General features: G+C 39.0%; 1 protein-coding gene across 1 annotated transcript in view; it reads left to right on the top strand.

Annotated features, from left to right (window-relative positions):
* Positions 1-13,068, top strand: part of LOC135471880 (serine/threonine-protein kinase LATS1-like) — a 34,866-nt gene extending 21,798 nt beyond the window's left edge. Inside the window, 6 exon segments of the mRNA XM_064751293.1 lie at positions 1,924-2,041; positions 2,950-5,631; positions 8,461-8,640; positions 9,597-9,703; positions 10,419-10,703; positions 10,705-13,068. Of these exon segments, the coding sequence (XP_064607363.1) occupies positions 1,924-2,041; positions 2,950-5,631; positions 8,461-8,640; positions 9,597-9,703; positions 10,419-10,703; positions 10,705-10,845 (3,513 nt within the window). The 3' untranslated portion in view covers positions 10,846-13,068.
* Positions 13,069-16,909: the final 3,841 nt, after the last annotated feature.

Raw genomic sequence — 16,909 nt, 5'->3', positions numbered from 1 at the left:
TAAATAAGCAACATAACCCATAAGAAATATATTTTGACAGTCTCAGTATTTCGACTGTAATTAAGTGATTCTCGGAAGAATTGTCAGGAGAATTGTCACATTTCTGATGAGGATGACTTAATTAAAGTCGAAATATTGAGATCATCAGAATGAATTTCTTCAGTTACTTTGCTTATTTATTATACATACTGTTAGTAGATCTAAAATCTCAGTCCAGCAAAGCTTAATACATGCATATTCTAAATCACACATGTACATGTATAGAATTTAAAGCGCAACATTTTTTTTGCCCAAGGAAAAAAGTTGTAGTTTTGTTTACAGAAGCATGTAGATGTATACATTAAAATGAACATAAAGCCTCTGCCACTATATACACATAGAAAAAGTGCTATAGGACACGGTTATCACAGAAAAACATGTGAAAAATCCTAGAAAGTTTTGAAAGCCAAAAAGATGAAGCTTTCACATCAAAAACCCTGTTAGCTCTTGATTGTCAGTGTGGTTTCTTACAGTGGATAGGCAGATATCGATTCAGTAAATTGGATTTTGTGGATTAAGTGTTAACCTGATGCATTTTGGAGGGCACAATTATGAGCAGGGAACTGAGAGCGGCTGCCTTTGTGACAATGCGCACATATTGGGCAGGATACTGCAGTAACTTGTCAGGGTGAGCTGGCAAGAAATTCGCCTCAGGAGAGTAATTGCTTGAAGAAAAATTTTGCGACTTTGCACTATTTTGCCTTAGCAAAGTCAGATTTATTACGAAAATGTCCTCCAAAAAGCTGAATGAAAGGGTCTGTTATCAAACAGAATGTACTGCTCTGTTCGGTACATTCCCAGATGTGGGTCCTCACGATTGTTTGCTATTAATTTTGTTAATAATCGGTGTATAAGTTATAAAATATTTGTAGAACATTTCTGAAATACTACTTTATTAATTAATTCAGCTTTAGTGGCTGACTTTATGTTCACTTTAACCTGACAAGCCTCACTTGCACGTGTACATCCAAACACATCCTCCTTACATATCGGTACATGTACATGGACTTGATATGAAACTTTGGGTGTGCTAGGCAGGAATGCTGCAACAATAGAAATTGTGGAAAATGTGAAAATATCTGTGGTATTTTACATGCCCATGTGAAAATCTAGAAACAAGGTGTGCTTGTTTCATGGGAATTTTTGTAAAATTGACAGAGGTATCCATGATTGAGGTTTGTGTCTCTTTGTTCTCAACAACAAAGAGAAGTTTTCCATTCAGTTAATTTTTATCCCGCAGACCCACTAACATAGACCTAGTACAACCTTTATACGTGCTTACCTGTTTGTATTGTCTATTATGTTGAGTGGAAGGAATGACTTCAGTATTACTTTGATGGTGATATGTACCAGTCTTAGTGTAACATGTTTGAAACGTAAAAGTCTGTTAATTTTGATTTTGGAAAAGATTCATGTATAACTGTGTTGAGGAATAAAGCATCCCTAATTGATACCATGCAATTACTGCCTTAAAATCTGTTTGGATCATACATGAAAAACAAAAAAGAGAAAAGAATTTTTTTCAGGCATTATCCATTCTTTTCAAGGAAATCACCTCAGAAAATGCTTTTGTCAGTATCTTTATGCCCAGCATACCCAACACTTCTATTTTAAAGAAATTTTTCATGTGATAGTGTTGTACACAAGTATGTATGTACCGAAGTGTATAGTACATCAACTTAGCATGTCTCCAGCTGACGAATGGCAGTGCTTTACATTATACTCAGGCACCCTTTCATCTTCCCGCCCCCCACCCCTAAATTGACTGCAGTTGTATTACAGGAAATATTCTTGAGTATAGTGTGAAACACTTTAATGTGAATAAAATAAGAAGGTATGTCATTACTCTGTTAATCTTTTTATGGTACTTTCTGTCTGTTGCAGGAATTGGCAAACAAGGCTTTGAAGCTAACAGGGAGTAAGAGCGTAGAAGCTGCAGTGGAGGTGCTGCAAAAGTTACACCAACAACAAGAGGGCAGGAACGGTTACAGTAAATCTTCTGGTGAGACAACTGCATTGCAGTGAATACTTGTCATATGTGCACTTGATTTCTGTGAAGCAAGGATTTGAACTGATACCTAAGATGGTATCTGAACATTTAAGGAGAAGCTTAGGGGGACCATTAGAAACCAAAGTGGAAAAATGATTCAAGGCTTAAAGGCTTGATGGATTCAAAACCCTTAAAGGATTTAAGAGCTTGATGGACTCAAAGCCTTAAAGGATTTAAAACCTTAGTGGACTGAAAATCTTGAATCCACCAGTAATTGCTTTTGTACCTTTGTCTTTAACCACATGCTTTTAAGGGAAAATGTCACTTCTTGTTTGACTGGGGGCGGGGGGGGGGGGGCACCATCTCTGCTATACAAAGCTGGACAGTAAATGAAAGTGAAAGTGGTTGTACCTTTGTAATGTTTGTAAACTTTTTTAACTATACACATAGCTCACAAACTTTCAATGTATGCTGACAAACCATGTCAAATACAAGACAGCACCTATCTCTTCAGTGAATACCATATCACTCCCAGACTGGGAAACATCAGGACTGGAGTAAACTACCAGCAGGGTCAAATATATTGACTATACTGATTGCGCAAAATAATCGGTTCATTTACATGACCTCTGGGGCTCAAAAATAAAAGCTAAACGAAGTGAACGTTTTTGTGCTGGTGGAAAGTGCCTGCACATGCAGCTATTGTTAATCTCGTTGTATTTCTAATAGTTCTAATTGTAATAGTTAGTTATTTGTTTTAAATTTAAACAAAAACCATTATCCTTGTTTGCATTATATTGCATTTTGCTGATATTTCTTTCTTGAAGTCTTCACTCTATTTGGGGATCCACTCCAATTATAAAGTTTATTAAATGTTCGTTACGGGTAGTAAAATTTTTTTTTATACTTTATCTTTGCAGGATTTGCAGGTTACAACAAAGTGATCCGCAAGCCCAGTTTTGAAGAGAAGTATCGCCAGGGAAGCCCTGTGTCTGACAACATCAGCATTCGGTCAGACAGCCCCAGTTTATGTAGCGCTGTACAGAACAGGCAATACCCATTTGCTGACCCCTCCAGATCGTCTTCACAGTCCAACTCAACCTCATCGCCAAGGCAGTTCACGCCAAGTCCGATCGTCAATGGCCACCAAACCCCACCCCCTCTGCCACCAAGGGTGCCAATTCATGTACCGTCAACACGGGCCCAGACAACACCTCCTCCCCAATCACAGTCATCTACCCCCAGCAGCGAGGCTGCCAGTTCTGTCCACTCCCACCAACAACCACAACAACATCACCAGCAACTGCCTTACACGACACCAGGGAATGTGCAGCAAATGCTGAAGCGTATGTCGCCCATACAGACTGAGAACATGCGTGCACGTGGCATAGTATTTGCCAACCCCTTGCAGCAGGCACAGGTTGCACCCCCAGGAGATACCTCTCAGAGGGGCATAAGTCCCCAGGCCGTGCAGGGCAGACACCCCGTCATCATGCAGCATAATGGACAGCCCCAGAACTCCCTCAACCCACAGTACCGCAACGGTTCCATGGGAAATGGTGGTCCACGGGTCACAGTAAAGTACCCCCAGCCTCCCCCACCGTATCCGCAGGTGTCCACCCGGCAAAGTCCGATAGGAATTCACATCCAGGGCACAGTCAGTGAACACCCCCAGTTGATAGCCTCACAACAGCCGGACTACAGGACGAATCATGGGTACGACACACAGATCACCGTGAGTAACTCAGCGAATGCGTCAGGAAGTGGTGAAAGTGTTACAGTAAGCATGCCTAAGAGGACAAGTCAGTCACCCGCTGCAGCGCCTGTGTCAGTCCAGGCCTGGGGTAAGCATTCACCAATCATCATGCACTCTGTAAAGAGTCGAGAAGTGTCAAAACCCATGCCTCAGACGGCAACAGCACCGTTGTCACCGCCACCTGCAACGCCAATGCCTGGCCAGAACTTTATATCATCAGTACAAGCGCAGATCAATGCACCTGCAGGCACAGCCACTGTACCATCTCCTGTGGCTTCTCAGCAACTGCACCCTAAACAGGTGCTGACAAAACCCAACCCCATGCGGGGGAATGTTCAGATTCAAATACGGACTGCTCCACAAAATGGACAGCATTTAACACCTGAACAAATTCAGCTGGCTCACTTACAACACACTCAGCAGCAACAACAAGGCCAGAGGCCAACCATACAGATTCATATTCAAAAAAATCAATCTCAGCCAACCTCTAACCAAATTCAGAATGTTCAAGTTCAGAACCTTGAGTTTCATGGTCAAAGAACATTGGTAGACACACCTAATTCAACCCCGAGGTCTGGCTCCCCTGTCTCACGTGCTACCAATCAATCCCCTTTATCTGTGCTATCCACAAACTCTACCCCTTCGTCAAATTCAGACATACCTGATCGTCCTCCTCCTCCCTACCCTGGCAGACATGTGACGACAACCCATCATAATACATCTGGACAGCCTCCTATACCACCCAGAGTCCCCCTACAGCACCCCAAGGCTTCATCAACTCTACCTCAGCCTGTGCCCCTCTCACAGCCTCAGAACTCCCACTATCTGGCCTCCAAGCCCGTTTATGTTCAGCATTATCCCCAGCAGTACCCCAAACAGCCCACCAACCCGCATTCCTTGTCATTCCCAGACCAGCACATCCCACAGTTTCAGAGAGACACCAAACCCCCGGCGTTGATAGACCCTCAGTCGGACACTCCTTCCCCAGCAGTCTCAGAACGAGACGACCAGAGTGAGAATCAAAATGACGAAGATGTGGACGACACCCAGTCAGAGGGCTCAGAGAAACATAGGTGCACCTCTCCCATTCCTGAACGCAACCCGGAGGCAGAAAAATTTGATCGGCTTCGTGGTGAATGCAAAGTTCGCTATCTGTCTCCCGATGCTTTTAAATTTTACATGGAACAACATGTTGAAAATCTCATGAAATCTCATCAGCAGAGAATGCATCGGCGGGTGCAGTTGGAAAACGAAATGGCTAAGGTTGGTTTGTCAGAGGAGGCTCAGTGTCAAATGAGGCGGATGCTTCACCAGAAAGAATCCAATTACATTAGATTAAAGCGTGCCAAAATGGACAAGCAAATGTTCGATAAAATTAAGCCTCTGGGTATAGGAGCTTTCGGTGAAGTGACACTCGTCAGAAAAAAGGACGCTGGCAAACTGTATGCCATGAAAACATTACGAAAAAACGATGTGTTGAAACGTAACCAAGTTGCTCATGTGAAGGCAGAACGAGATATTCTTGCAGAAGCTGACAATGAATGGGTAGTAAAGCTGTACTACTCATTCCAGGATGAAAATAATCTGTATTTTGTTATGGACTATGTCCCAGGCGGTGATTTAATGGGGCTTTTGATAAAATTCGGAATTTTTCCTGAATCCCTATCGCGATTTTATATCGCTGAACTTGTGCTTGCAATTGAAAGTGTCCATAAAATGGGATTTATCCATCGTGATATTAAGCCAGACAATATTCTTATAGACAGGGATGGCCATATAAAACTCACAGATTTTGGACTTTGTACTGGATTTCGTTGGACACACAATTCTAAATACTATCAAAAAGGTAAGTTTATTGCCCAGCTCTGTTGTCTTTTACATCATGCATTAAAGACAATGCAACATTCTGAACTTGACCATATAATTCATTTGTTGTGCTGGGGTACTTTTAGATTCATCTGTTGGGTTGATTTTCATTGATATACATATCATTAGTTGCATGGTTACTCAGTGATAAGATACGCAAATATATGGTGTCAATAATCCTCATACTGGGCTCGCCTCCAATATGAGGATTATTGACACCATAAATTTCCTTATCCTATCACTAAGTAAGCATTTAACGAATTTATCCTGCAGAGACCCATCAATTCAATGCAGAAAGCATTCGATGTGTAAGCGAATGGCTTCAGCGCTGTGACCATTGTATGCTCAACCCAACAAAGGGAGATAACCTACTCAGCAGACTTGTTTGATGTCAGCTGCAAGATTCGAGGATAAATCTGTGCCTCATGTGGCCATTGCAGTCCAATGGAAAGCAGAGTATTTTGTCTGTTGCAGGATAAATGTATATACGTGTACATGCAGAATAGTGTATGCCAGTAGCTCAATCGTTATGCCATTAATCACATGCATGCGATTTTGTCTTTTCCAAATATATGTAGTACATGTACATGTTCACTGTAGTGCATGCATCATAGTTTAACATGGTAACATCCTGCCCCAGCTGTTAAAGAATAAATGCAGTGTACATATATGTACTTTCTATGAGAGCAGTAATGAAGGGGCTCAACTGTGGAATTGATTTATGTCTGTACATGTACATGCTCATCTGGGACTGGGATGGGACTTTGGGATGGATTGCAGATAGCTTGACAATTTAAACTGAGAATTCTGGGATTTGTACACATGTTGCTTTTATCAGTCCTGTCATGACCATTTGGATGTTGGTAGATAAGATACTCCCATGGAGGTCCCTACACATATGTGTACCGTTAGTAAGAAATCTGTAAATATTTACACTGTATGTGTTATGTTCAGGCAAAGGGTACAAATGGCATGCACCAAGACTAAGTTCAAAATACATGCATGTATAAAGATGTTGAAGATGTACATATAAATTTTGGAAAGAATTCAGTTTTTCTGATTGTTTAGAGAAGGATAGTGATTTTATGTAGTTTAGGCATACATTAAAAGAATGGAATGTTCTTAAATAGAAGAGATTTTATGCCTGTACCTTTGAAGTAGCTCTAAGCAGATGCATAATGTGCACGTGCTGCTCAACATTTGTTGGCAGCCTAGATTTTAGTGAGGCAAATGTAATAGGCATGCATATATATCTGTATATAGTACTGATAGAAATTGTCAAGAACAAGAAAATTTAAATTTAGTGTGTAATACAGTGCATTTTTTATGTACATGTATATATACCTGTGTAATTGAAATATTTTTGTAATCCACATTATAAATTTTTTGCTCAGAAAGAACAGTACTGATATCAGTTTTCCAAAACCTGAAATTGCTGAAAGAAACGAGTGTTCACTATCAGTTGCTGGTGTGTGCACACTAAATTGTTCATGTTTTAAATGATTGATTTTTGATCACAAACCTTTTTTATTGGTTACATGTATATTTATAAGAATGTTAATTGCTAGGTGAAATTGCTTGCTAGTCAGCAAGCAAACGATCTTAATCATCCTTGAACCCCTAAAGACTGAACAATCAACATGTAGTTACAAACTGCAACAGGAGAACTTGTCCTTGACTAATGAGGTTTGCTCTTGGTGAACTACCACTTTAAGTGGTTTGTCAGAAACTGGACGGAGAGAGGAAAACTGCTGCCAGTCTTCAAGTTAATTATTTGACATACAAGTATTTATTGTGTATATTCTGCTTTTTTTCTGCTTAGAAAGAGTTCAAAGCATGCACGTCCCCATTCTTAGGAACAACTAATCTTATTATGTATTTGATAGGTATTCACTAAAAGGCGACATGCATGCTTGTTGCTGTCTCAAGTGCAATATTCTATAAAAGTATACATGTATGTATGGAATTAACAGTTACATGTACAGTATTTACTGAGATCTGGGTAAGACTGGGATGATGTTAATTTCAATCCTTTCACCCATGAGGTGACTGGTCACATGATGTTCAAATTACACACTTACTCATTCAGTTGTTTTTTTATTTCATGGAGTAGAACACATGTGCATGAGTTTTTAAAGATGTGTTGCTATATGTGATTATGTATATCGTCTTGTTTAGGACATGTACATATTCATAAATTCATACGAAGGTTTATGTTTTAGATTGTTTTGTTTTCTATTAATATTGTTTCGTTCTGATGTATGTAATGTATAGGCATATTTTTCTTCAACATTCACCCACAATGTAATCTAGTAGTGATTTGCTAATAGTGATAATCTCTTGTCCAGTACATATACGTTTATCTACAAGTAGTATCAACAGGTGTGTGACTGTATTTTCTATGTCTTCAGATTTATGTATATTTTTGGTTACCCATCACAATCCGCTCCAATTGTTATGTCGTAACCTCTAGGAGATTCAACTGTTGTCCATTCATTCACATCCTTATATCAGTACTATTCCGTCATTATTTGTTTATTTATTTACGACCGGAGAGGAAGCTAGCATGAGCTAGACTTGAACTCACAGCCAAAGGAGATTGTATGAAGGAATGTAGAATTAGCAGAATGTTCTAGTTCAGGAGTAATTTGTCATCGTATGATTTATTTATTTGTGTTATATGCTGTTGGTCATCTTACGATTCCATTAGACTGAAGGCAGCATGTTTTACTGGAGCTTGTTTGTGTGTTTAGTCTGTATAAAGTACAGTCTCTGTTCTCTCTCTACCATTTGTCTGCATGTGTTGTAGATGGTGCTCATGCTCGACAAGACTCCATGGACATCAACTGTACATTAGATCATGTGGAATGTAACTGTGAAATACTCAAGCCCTTGGAACGAAGGCGTAGGCGAGAACATCAACGCTGTTTGGCTCACTCTCTCGTCGGAACACCCAACTACATTGCTCCGGAAGTGCTCTTACGACAAGGTGAGTGCATCTGGTTAACTTTTAGGATGACCAAGCAATATTTGCTTAACTTTAGGAGTGTTTATGTTGTACTGTAGGTCATAAATCTGAAAAACTAAATAGATATACAACTATAACAATAATGCCCAGTCGTTATGTGCCCCACCCTCCTGTGAAAGTTATGGAGGGTATACTATACTTGCCTTTTATGATTGTTCGTAGGCCCAGTTTTATCCACAAATCTTCCTAAAGAACAGAACCGATTTCTGTGCAAATTCACTCTATCAGCTGAATTTGTGAATGTAATTTTTATTCTGTTTGTATTCACAAAATGACCGCCCTTAAGGTATATATAGGTCAAGAGATTGGATTTTGTTCACAACTTAAGTACTGCATATTTTTCCATGAAATCTAGCATACATACTTCCTGGGACATAAACTTGTGCTTTAGTTTTATAAGAACAATCCATTCAATACATAGTGTGATGATGTTTTTCAGTGTATTAACATTTAGGCATACAGATCAGTACCTGCAACCTACCAGTATTTAATATCATTTTATTGACCTTAGGAACATTCAAAAAGAAACAAAAAAAAAACCCTATTTCATATTCTGTTAATCTTGAACCTTTTTAACCACTAAAGCACTTTTTTCAGTGGAATTTATGCATACAGTTATTATGGCAACACTAAAAATGATGTGTTTGTGTCAATGAAGATGCAAGCTTCATAAAAATGTGCAAATTATGTTTCTAGATCCCATCTGCAAGCAGCCTTTACACATCTGCAAATGTATAAAGTAAACTACTTTTATTTTTTTTCTGTTATATTCTTACGCAGCACCTCATTATTTGAGGTGTAGCAGTTGGTGTTATCTGCCCCTATTACCAGTTACCTCCCTTATCTTTTTTTTTTTTTTATACTTGTTAAATTGTGCAGCATCAATTTTGTTTGACTTGTATGTTTTATTGTTCTAGGTTACACATCTTGCTGTGACTGGTGGAGTGTTGGTGTTATACTATATGAGATGTTGGTGGGGCAGCCCCCTTTCTATGCCCATACACCGGCTGAAACCCAGAATAAGGTGAAATCAACAAAAATTTGCTTTGAATGGTAGTTCTTGGTTAATACTAGCAATACAGGCTTTTAGTGAGATTGCCTGTATGTGTTGTGCACTCGGTCATGTTGTGTTCTGGTGAGTCAGTTAGGTGACAGTCTTGTGCTTTGCTACAACATACTCACGTATTGAACTCACTGTGGACTCTTACATCCCTGACAGTGGTTTAAATGTGTTCAAGGGAGATAACTGAAGTGGAAGATGAATAGACCCTTTGTCAGGTTTGGTTTCACTAGAGTCTCTGCCCATAAACTTGACTACTGTCATAAAACTCAAACACTTTATCCCCCCCCTTCACCCCCCACCCCCACTTTTGGTGCTGAATATTACATTTTCACCTTCGAAACAAACATTGAAATACTGTTCTAAGATCAGTAGAAATGGAAGTACGCTAAGTTCTCAACACATTCAACCAGTAAAGTATAATGTTAAATGTTATTTAGAAAACACAATTCATTTTGAGCCATAAAATTCAGGTAGTGGCACAAACAAACTTCAGAGAAATTATGAAATATCCTGTGCAGATTAGGTAATATTCCTCTGACATGGCAGAACATGCAGGAAGTCTGTTATTTGTTGTTGAGGATTTAGGGTACAGTATTAATATCATGGAATAAATAGTCAGATGCAGTATCCTTCAATCTTCACAGGTAAAATAATCTATGTGAATTCTGTTTATCAGGTGATACATTGGGATGAGACATTGAGGATTCCTGCTGAAGCTAAGCTTTCCCAGCCAGCTATAGACTTAACCCTGCAGCTGTGCTGTGGCCCCGCTGAGAGACTGGGTGTGAAGGGCGCGGCAGAAATAAAGCAACATCCCTTTTTCGATGAGATCAGCTACGAGGGCTTGAGGCGACAACAGGCACCTTATATTCCAAAGATTCGCTATCCAACAGACACATCAAACTTTGACCCCGTGGACCCGGATAAAATCCGAGGAAGTGATTCTGATGGGGAGGAGAACAAAAAAAATTGACCCCTGGGAAAATGGAATCCACCCAGAGCATGCATTCTATGAGTTCACTTTTCGGCGCTTCTTTGATGATGGAGGTCATCCATACCCCCAGGTCAAGGACCCCGAAACTAACTCTCCTGTGTATGTATAGCACACAGCCTCTGGACTGGCTTATAACATGTGTGTGAACTAACCAAACTGCATACTATAGTGGCTTTGTCACCTCTGATCCTTCAGTACAGCAGGACGGAGCTTAAAATGAGACCTCCGGCCTCGATGCTGTCCAAACTTCCTGTGATACACAGAATGGACTAGTACTTCCTGCCAGACACGTCCTTAGACCGTGATATTTTCTAGACAATATATATTTTTGTACAGTACTACAGGCTTGACGTTTGTACCGATAGGAATAAAACTGGCAGAGCTGTGATGTTTAACTGCTACCGTGATACATGTAACATGTGCAAGAAATTTCTAATTTCTTTTTTATTTTTTTTTCATTTTTATTTTTTTTCTTGCTGTCTGATGAAATCTGTCCAGAGGTTGTGTTGAAGTCTCCTATTATGCAAAAATGAGACAAAATACACTATGCACCAATTTATGTAATCTCTTGCAGAGCTACAGTGTCCTTATAATATCGAGAGTGCCTGAACCAGTCCAAATTTTTATATAAGGGCCTTTGCTAATGGTATTGTCCTCCAAATAAGACAAACTGTTATACCCATGGTAAGAACAACCTCCTGAAAGCGGGCATGATAGTACAAGGGCAGGTAACTCCTTCCTGACTCCAGTTGTACATCACTTCAGAGAAACAGTGCCCAAGTAAATCCTCGCATAACTAGACAAAAAAGAGCAAAAGGTGGCTGCATTCACCGGCTTTCGTACACCACATAGGCAAAAAGTTGACCAAAAAAGGAAAAAGCTATGACCCACAAAAGAAAATAATCAACTATAAAAAAAGGCAAAGGAGAAAATATGGAAAATATGCGACAAGGTTAAGTATAAACAAACTGACCACACAAATGTCAAGCCCATCTGAAATACATATATATGTATACATATATATATGGGCCAAACTTGAGAACATGTTAAAAGACCCAAGCAAGGACATGACCATAAAGAACATGGTTATTAACACACATTACTGTATGTAACAAACAAACAGGCTGTCCAAACAATTACAGGGCCAATTAGGAAGGGGAAGGTCGTGTATGGTCTGTAAAACTGCATATTATGTATAGACAAGAAAATATCTCTTTGTACAAATTTAAGATTGACATGTCTTTTCGCCGACTGTACATTTGTGATGGGAGCTCGATGGGAAAGGGTTGGCTATACATTATGTATATCAGATTTTCCCTTGATTGCAGTTTCCCACCTCCTGGGTGTTGAGGATGGTCATCTGTCCAAGTGTGGTCAAATTCTATCCCTTGCCCGTTGCACTTAACTCACCAAACTGCTGCTGGTCAGTTGATGGATATGAAATAACCCTGTATATTTAGGTGAACAAATCCAGCTTCATGTTGCTGTACATGATTGTTGTCAACACCCACATTTAAGATGTTCTTCCCCAGGTCAATTTTTTGTGATAAACCCGTTGGTTATTAATTTGGATATATGACAAATGATAGAGCTAATTTTTCTGACAAAATCTTATGCCATTTTCTTTTACTCTACTTGCCTTCCTGAGAAAGGGACATATTGCAGTTGAAAAGATGTCACTTCCAAGATTTTATCACTGCATGAACTAATACCTGGTCTTAATATAATAAATGAATCTGAGATTCATGTAAAAGTTCAAGACTTTATTAACACTGAATTCTGCTTTTGTCAATTAAGCTCATTTTGGAGAGGAATCTAAGAGGCAACAAATTTTCCATTATGTCAAAATTTGTTTTAGTTTCAGCAAATCTGGCTCTCTAAGAAAAGCCCCAGACGTCTGTCAACTTTTGTGCATGAAATGCATTCTAGTAAATAATCAGTTGTGAGTTTCTAGATGCATTGAATTTTACTGATTTCACGTTTAGTTGAGCCCTAATTTTTCTCTGACTTAACTCTGTAGCCTTGTGTTTTACAGGTTGTAAAAATTGAAAGAAGAAACAGCTTCGTTCAAAATCAGCACAGTTGTTAATGTTTCTGTCTCTGTTAAGAAAGTTGTCTCTAAGTTGGTGTGAAAAACTGCAGAGTGGCCTCCCTTGTCCTGTAAAACAGGGTTCATCATGTAAATTACTTCCCTTGAATGCTCTGTGACAGATTGTACAGCATTTTCTCTGCAAAGCTTTGCAGCTGTGATTGCAGAGACAGCAATATGTCAATAAATGCAAAAAAAAAAAAAAATAAACCAAAACAAATTGATGAAAATATTGATTTTGTTTGTCTCTGAATTCTGAAAACTTCACTTAAAAGGGTGTAAAAGTTTTAAATGTGGTTCACTATTTTTTCAATTTTTCTTTAAAAGAAAATAATACAACCTTAATTATTTTGGAAGAGGGATGGAAGCAGTCAGCCACAACTATTTTGTTCTGACTGTGGTAACTCTATAAATCAACTTGTAATTATATGTATATGCCGTGATGTTATGCAATGTCATAAAGGAACGACATTCTTTGAAAACATTGTTTGACGATGGATATATATTTTTGGTCTAGTGCTGTCTTTTATTTTTAGGAGAAAATGAGATTTGAATAATTTTTTTATGTAGGTATTTAGGGTCATCTTTTGGTATAAATCGTCATGGCATAATGTTTACTTGAAGATATGATGCTCTTATCATATTCATTTAAATAAATTTATTTGAATGTAAATTTTTTGTTCATATTTCAGACGTGTAACGTGCATTATGATAATATTGTGTATATGATTAAATTGTGATTTAACACAATGGTTAAGAAGAAAGACCAAATTTCAGCACAAAAAAAATAGGTGTGCATCACATCCTTACACTGAGTGTTATTATGCAAAGACATAAATCAAGGGATGGTCTCAAATACCCACCATACTAAACTTTTTGAAGGACCTTTTCTTTTTAAAGAAAACTGAGGAAAAAAAATAATAACACTAAAACAATATTTACAAATACTTTTCCACACTCTTCTGCCTGAAGGTTATTTATTATTTGTTTTATTTATTATTTGTTTTTTTTTTTGTTTTTTTTTTTGGCTTTTTTTGTTTTTCCACCTTTAGTGCACCTGAGTAACAAATTTTGGTGATGGTCTGTCTATATCAGAAAGCCATGATATGGAATATCAGCTGCATGAAATTAGTGTGGTACCGCACTGGCCCAACATGCTAATAAGCATACAGCCACCTGATTAATGATAGCACAGGCTTGAATATCGCTCTTGAGTTTTAGGTTAGGAGGTTTGACAATATACCTGTGTGGTATAAGCGGGTGATTCGCACCACGCTTTGCCGCGCATGAAACTCTTGTATACGATAAATACGCATACTCTTGATCACAGCATTCAAGCCCAGTGTCATAAAAGAAATTCATTAATAAATCTCACATGTACATGTAGCGATAGCTTTATTCGTTGCTGCTTTTGGTTCCGGTATTATACAATAGCACCTTGTTTATCCTATCCTTTAATTTTCATGAAGTCCGCGATCTTATTTTCGGCCTCAGACCTGCTAAGCACAAGCTGTTTAATCCAGTTGAGTTGTCTCCCCTAGACTATACAGGTTCTCATATCAAGGTTTCAAGCGTGGCGCAAACAGATATACCATGACAAGACATGGATGCAAGGTTTTACATTCATCGTGCCATCCATTGATTATAATTCCCTAAATTAAAATGTGCATGTTGGGTGCCATTGTCATGGTGAACACATCTCTTAAAAAAGACCAGAAAACTGAATCAGTTAATCAGAATGACTTGAGTGAGTGAGTGAGTGAGTGAGTGAGTGCTTGGGGTTTAACGTCGTGCTCAACAATTTTTCAGTCATATGACGACGAAGGAATCATTAGGGTGCATGTACGTGTAATGTGCCTCCTTGTAGCAGGACGGATTTCCACCGCTCTTGTATCTAGTGCTGCTTCACTGAGACGACTTACCGAGGGCAAGTAAGCCGCCCCGCCCGAGCCATTATACTGATACGGGTCAACCAGTCGTTGCACTATCCCCTTCATGCTGAAAGCCAAGTGAGGAAGTTACAACTTCCTCTTTCAAAGTCTTAGGTGTGACTCAATCAAGGATTGATCCTGGATCTACCGGTCAGAATGACTTGACAGTTCTCCCCCTTGATCCCTAAATACACACAAAAAAAGGATATTCTCTGTTAACAGAGAAGCATAAGCTTTTGACCCGAGACTTTGGTCTACATGTGATACTGACTCGTGGCCACCCTTGTATGATTTACGCCTAACACCACATTAAAAGAACAGACGAGATCCTCATTCACAAAGGATGAACACGGGAGGTCTTCGTTTCCATTATTCTCGGGACCTGAAGAAATCAGTGGTGGTTAGCACATTTATGGCTAATTAGGTGGCCCTAGGCATATATAAAGTTCGTTTAGGTCACTTGTATGCTTTCCCCCAGTATGGTATGTTGATAGGCCTACACTTTAATTAAGTCACTTAATTAAGCTCCCTCTGCGGATGAAAAATGTGGGAATCAGCGGTAGTTGTTTCTTGCCGTCAATCCCACACATCCGAGACTGTTTTCCTTCGTAACTCCCGAAAATGCGTTGCGCGATGAGGGTTACCCATCTCCGCAACCATTGATTTGGGAAATTAAAGTTGCTTGAAAATATCCGCGAGATACATGCCAGCTGTGAAAGGCCAGCTTTTGTCTGAAGTGTAACATAATATTTTAATCCTGCCTTTTGTTGTTGTGAGTTTGTTATCTAGTAACAAAAAATTAATAAATCAGGCCTTTCATCTTAACAACTGGATCTAACCACTTCAACTTTTCTGATCGAACATTGTTTGTATACTTTCTGTCAAATTGCCGACGCCTTTCTCAGCAATACGTAGGCCTGCTCCTCTCATGGATCCATGTTCTCTCCCCGAATGGCTCAGTTCGTAGAACATCCGCTTCGTGGGCGATAGATCCAGAGTCAATCCTGGGTAGGGTCACACCTAAGACCTTGTAAGGGGAAGTTGTAGCTTCCTTGCTTGGCGTTCAGCATTACGGGTATAGTACCACGACCAGTTGACTCGATATTTTCTCATGGTAGCCTGATAACAATTGATTCTGATGGCATTTATATGATAAAAGTCTAAACCCCGTCCAGCTAATTTAATTACGTAAATATACAAGGATGTACATGTTCTGCTAACTTTTTCCCGAAATGCTTTTGGTAATATGTTAGTAACTTTTAAAAAAAGAATGTAAAAAAGATGAAGCCTGCTTCCTTACCTCCTTCTTGAGGCTCTGCTGTCAGACCTACGTTAGAAATTAAACGAAAATCTGCTCTTGTCGGACATGCCTGCTTTACCGACACACATGTGAAGTTGTTAATTACATGCATACTCCATACAGCGCCCTGGCTGCTCTTTACGTTCGCTTTACATCACTACCGCCACTAGCAAATTTTGTACAGAAGTTTTCTGAACAACTATGACGTCAGCCATGCACGACAACAAGATCGTATTCGAGATCATAAGGATTTTTAAAATTAACATACTGAATTAGGAAAAGTTTTATAACTGCAATTCTCTTGAAATAATATGAACGTCCAGCATTCCCATGTGTGGAACATGCGGTGTTATACACATGTATGTGTTACTTACAGACGCAATGTTGGTAGTAGTTATGAAAGATTTTACAGATAACTGAACAGGCCTTAAAGGCGACGGAGTTTAATAAAAGCAGAATGTAGAGGGGAATCCCCATGCATTACCTGTCGGCCGTGACACGTTCAGTGGATGACCTCATTGTTCCACTTAGCCATAGGGCTAGACATTGTGAAGACTCTGGCTTTGGTTTTACCAGAGTTACTGTTGTGAATGAGTTGTAAATTACAAATAACATTTAAATATGCGCCACATGGCTATATGTATAGTAAAAGAACAGTAAAAAAAATAATAATATAACCTTTCTTACTTCGGAAGAAGTAAGGAACGTGCATAACGTATAAATAATCTTTTAATCAGGAATTCTTATTATATAGGCCGTGATTCAGATAAACCTGAATCAAAATGTCACGTCACTCCAACCTTATATATACGCTCATATGGTTAAAAGGCAAAAGAAGGTTCGGTTGACTTCA

The sequence above is a fragment of the Liolophura sinensis genome, chromosome 1, assembly GCF_032854445.1.
Source record: "Liolophura sinensis isolate JHLJ2023 chromosome 1, CUHK_Ljap_v2, whole genome shotgun sequence".
Lineage (NCBI taxonomy): Eukaryota > Metazoa > Mollusca > Polyplacophora > Chitonida > Chitonidae > Liolophura > Liolophura sinensis.
Note: the sequence above shows the minus strand (reverse complement) of the source record. Positions and strands in the feature narration are given on the sequence as shown.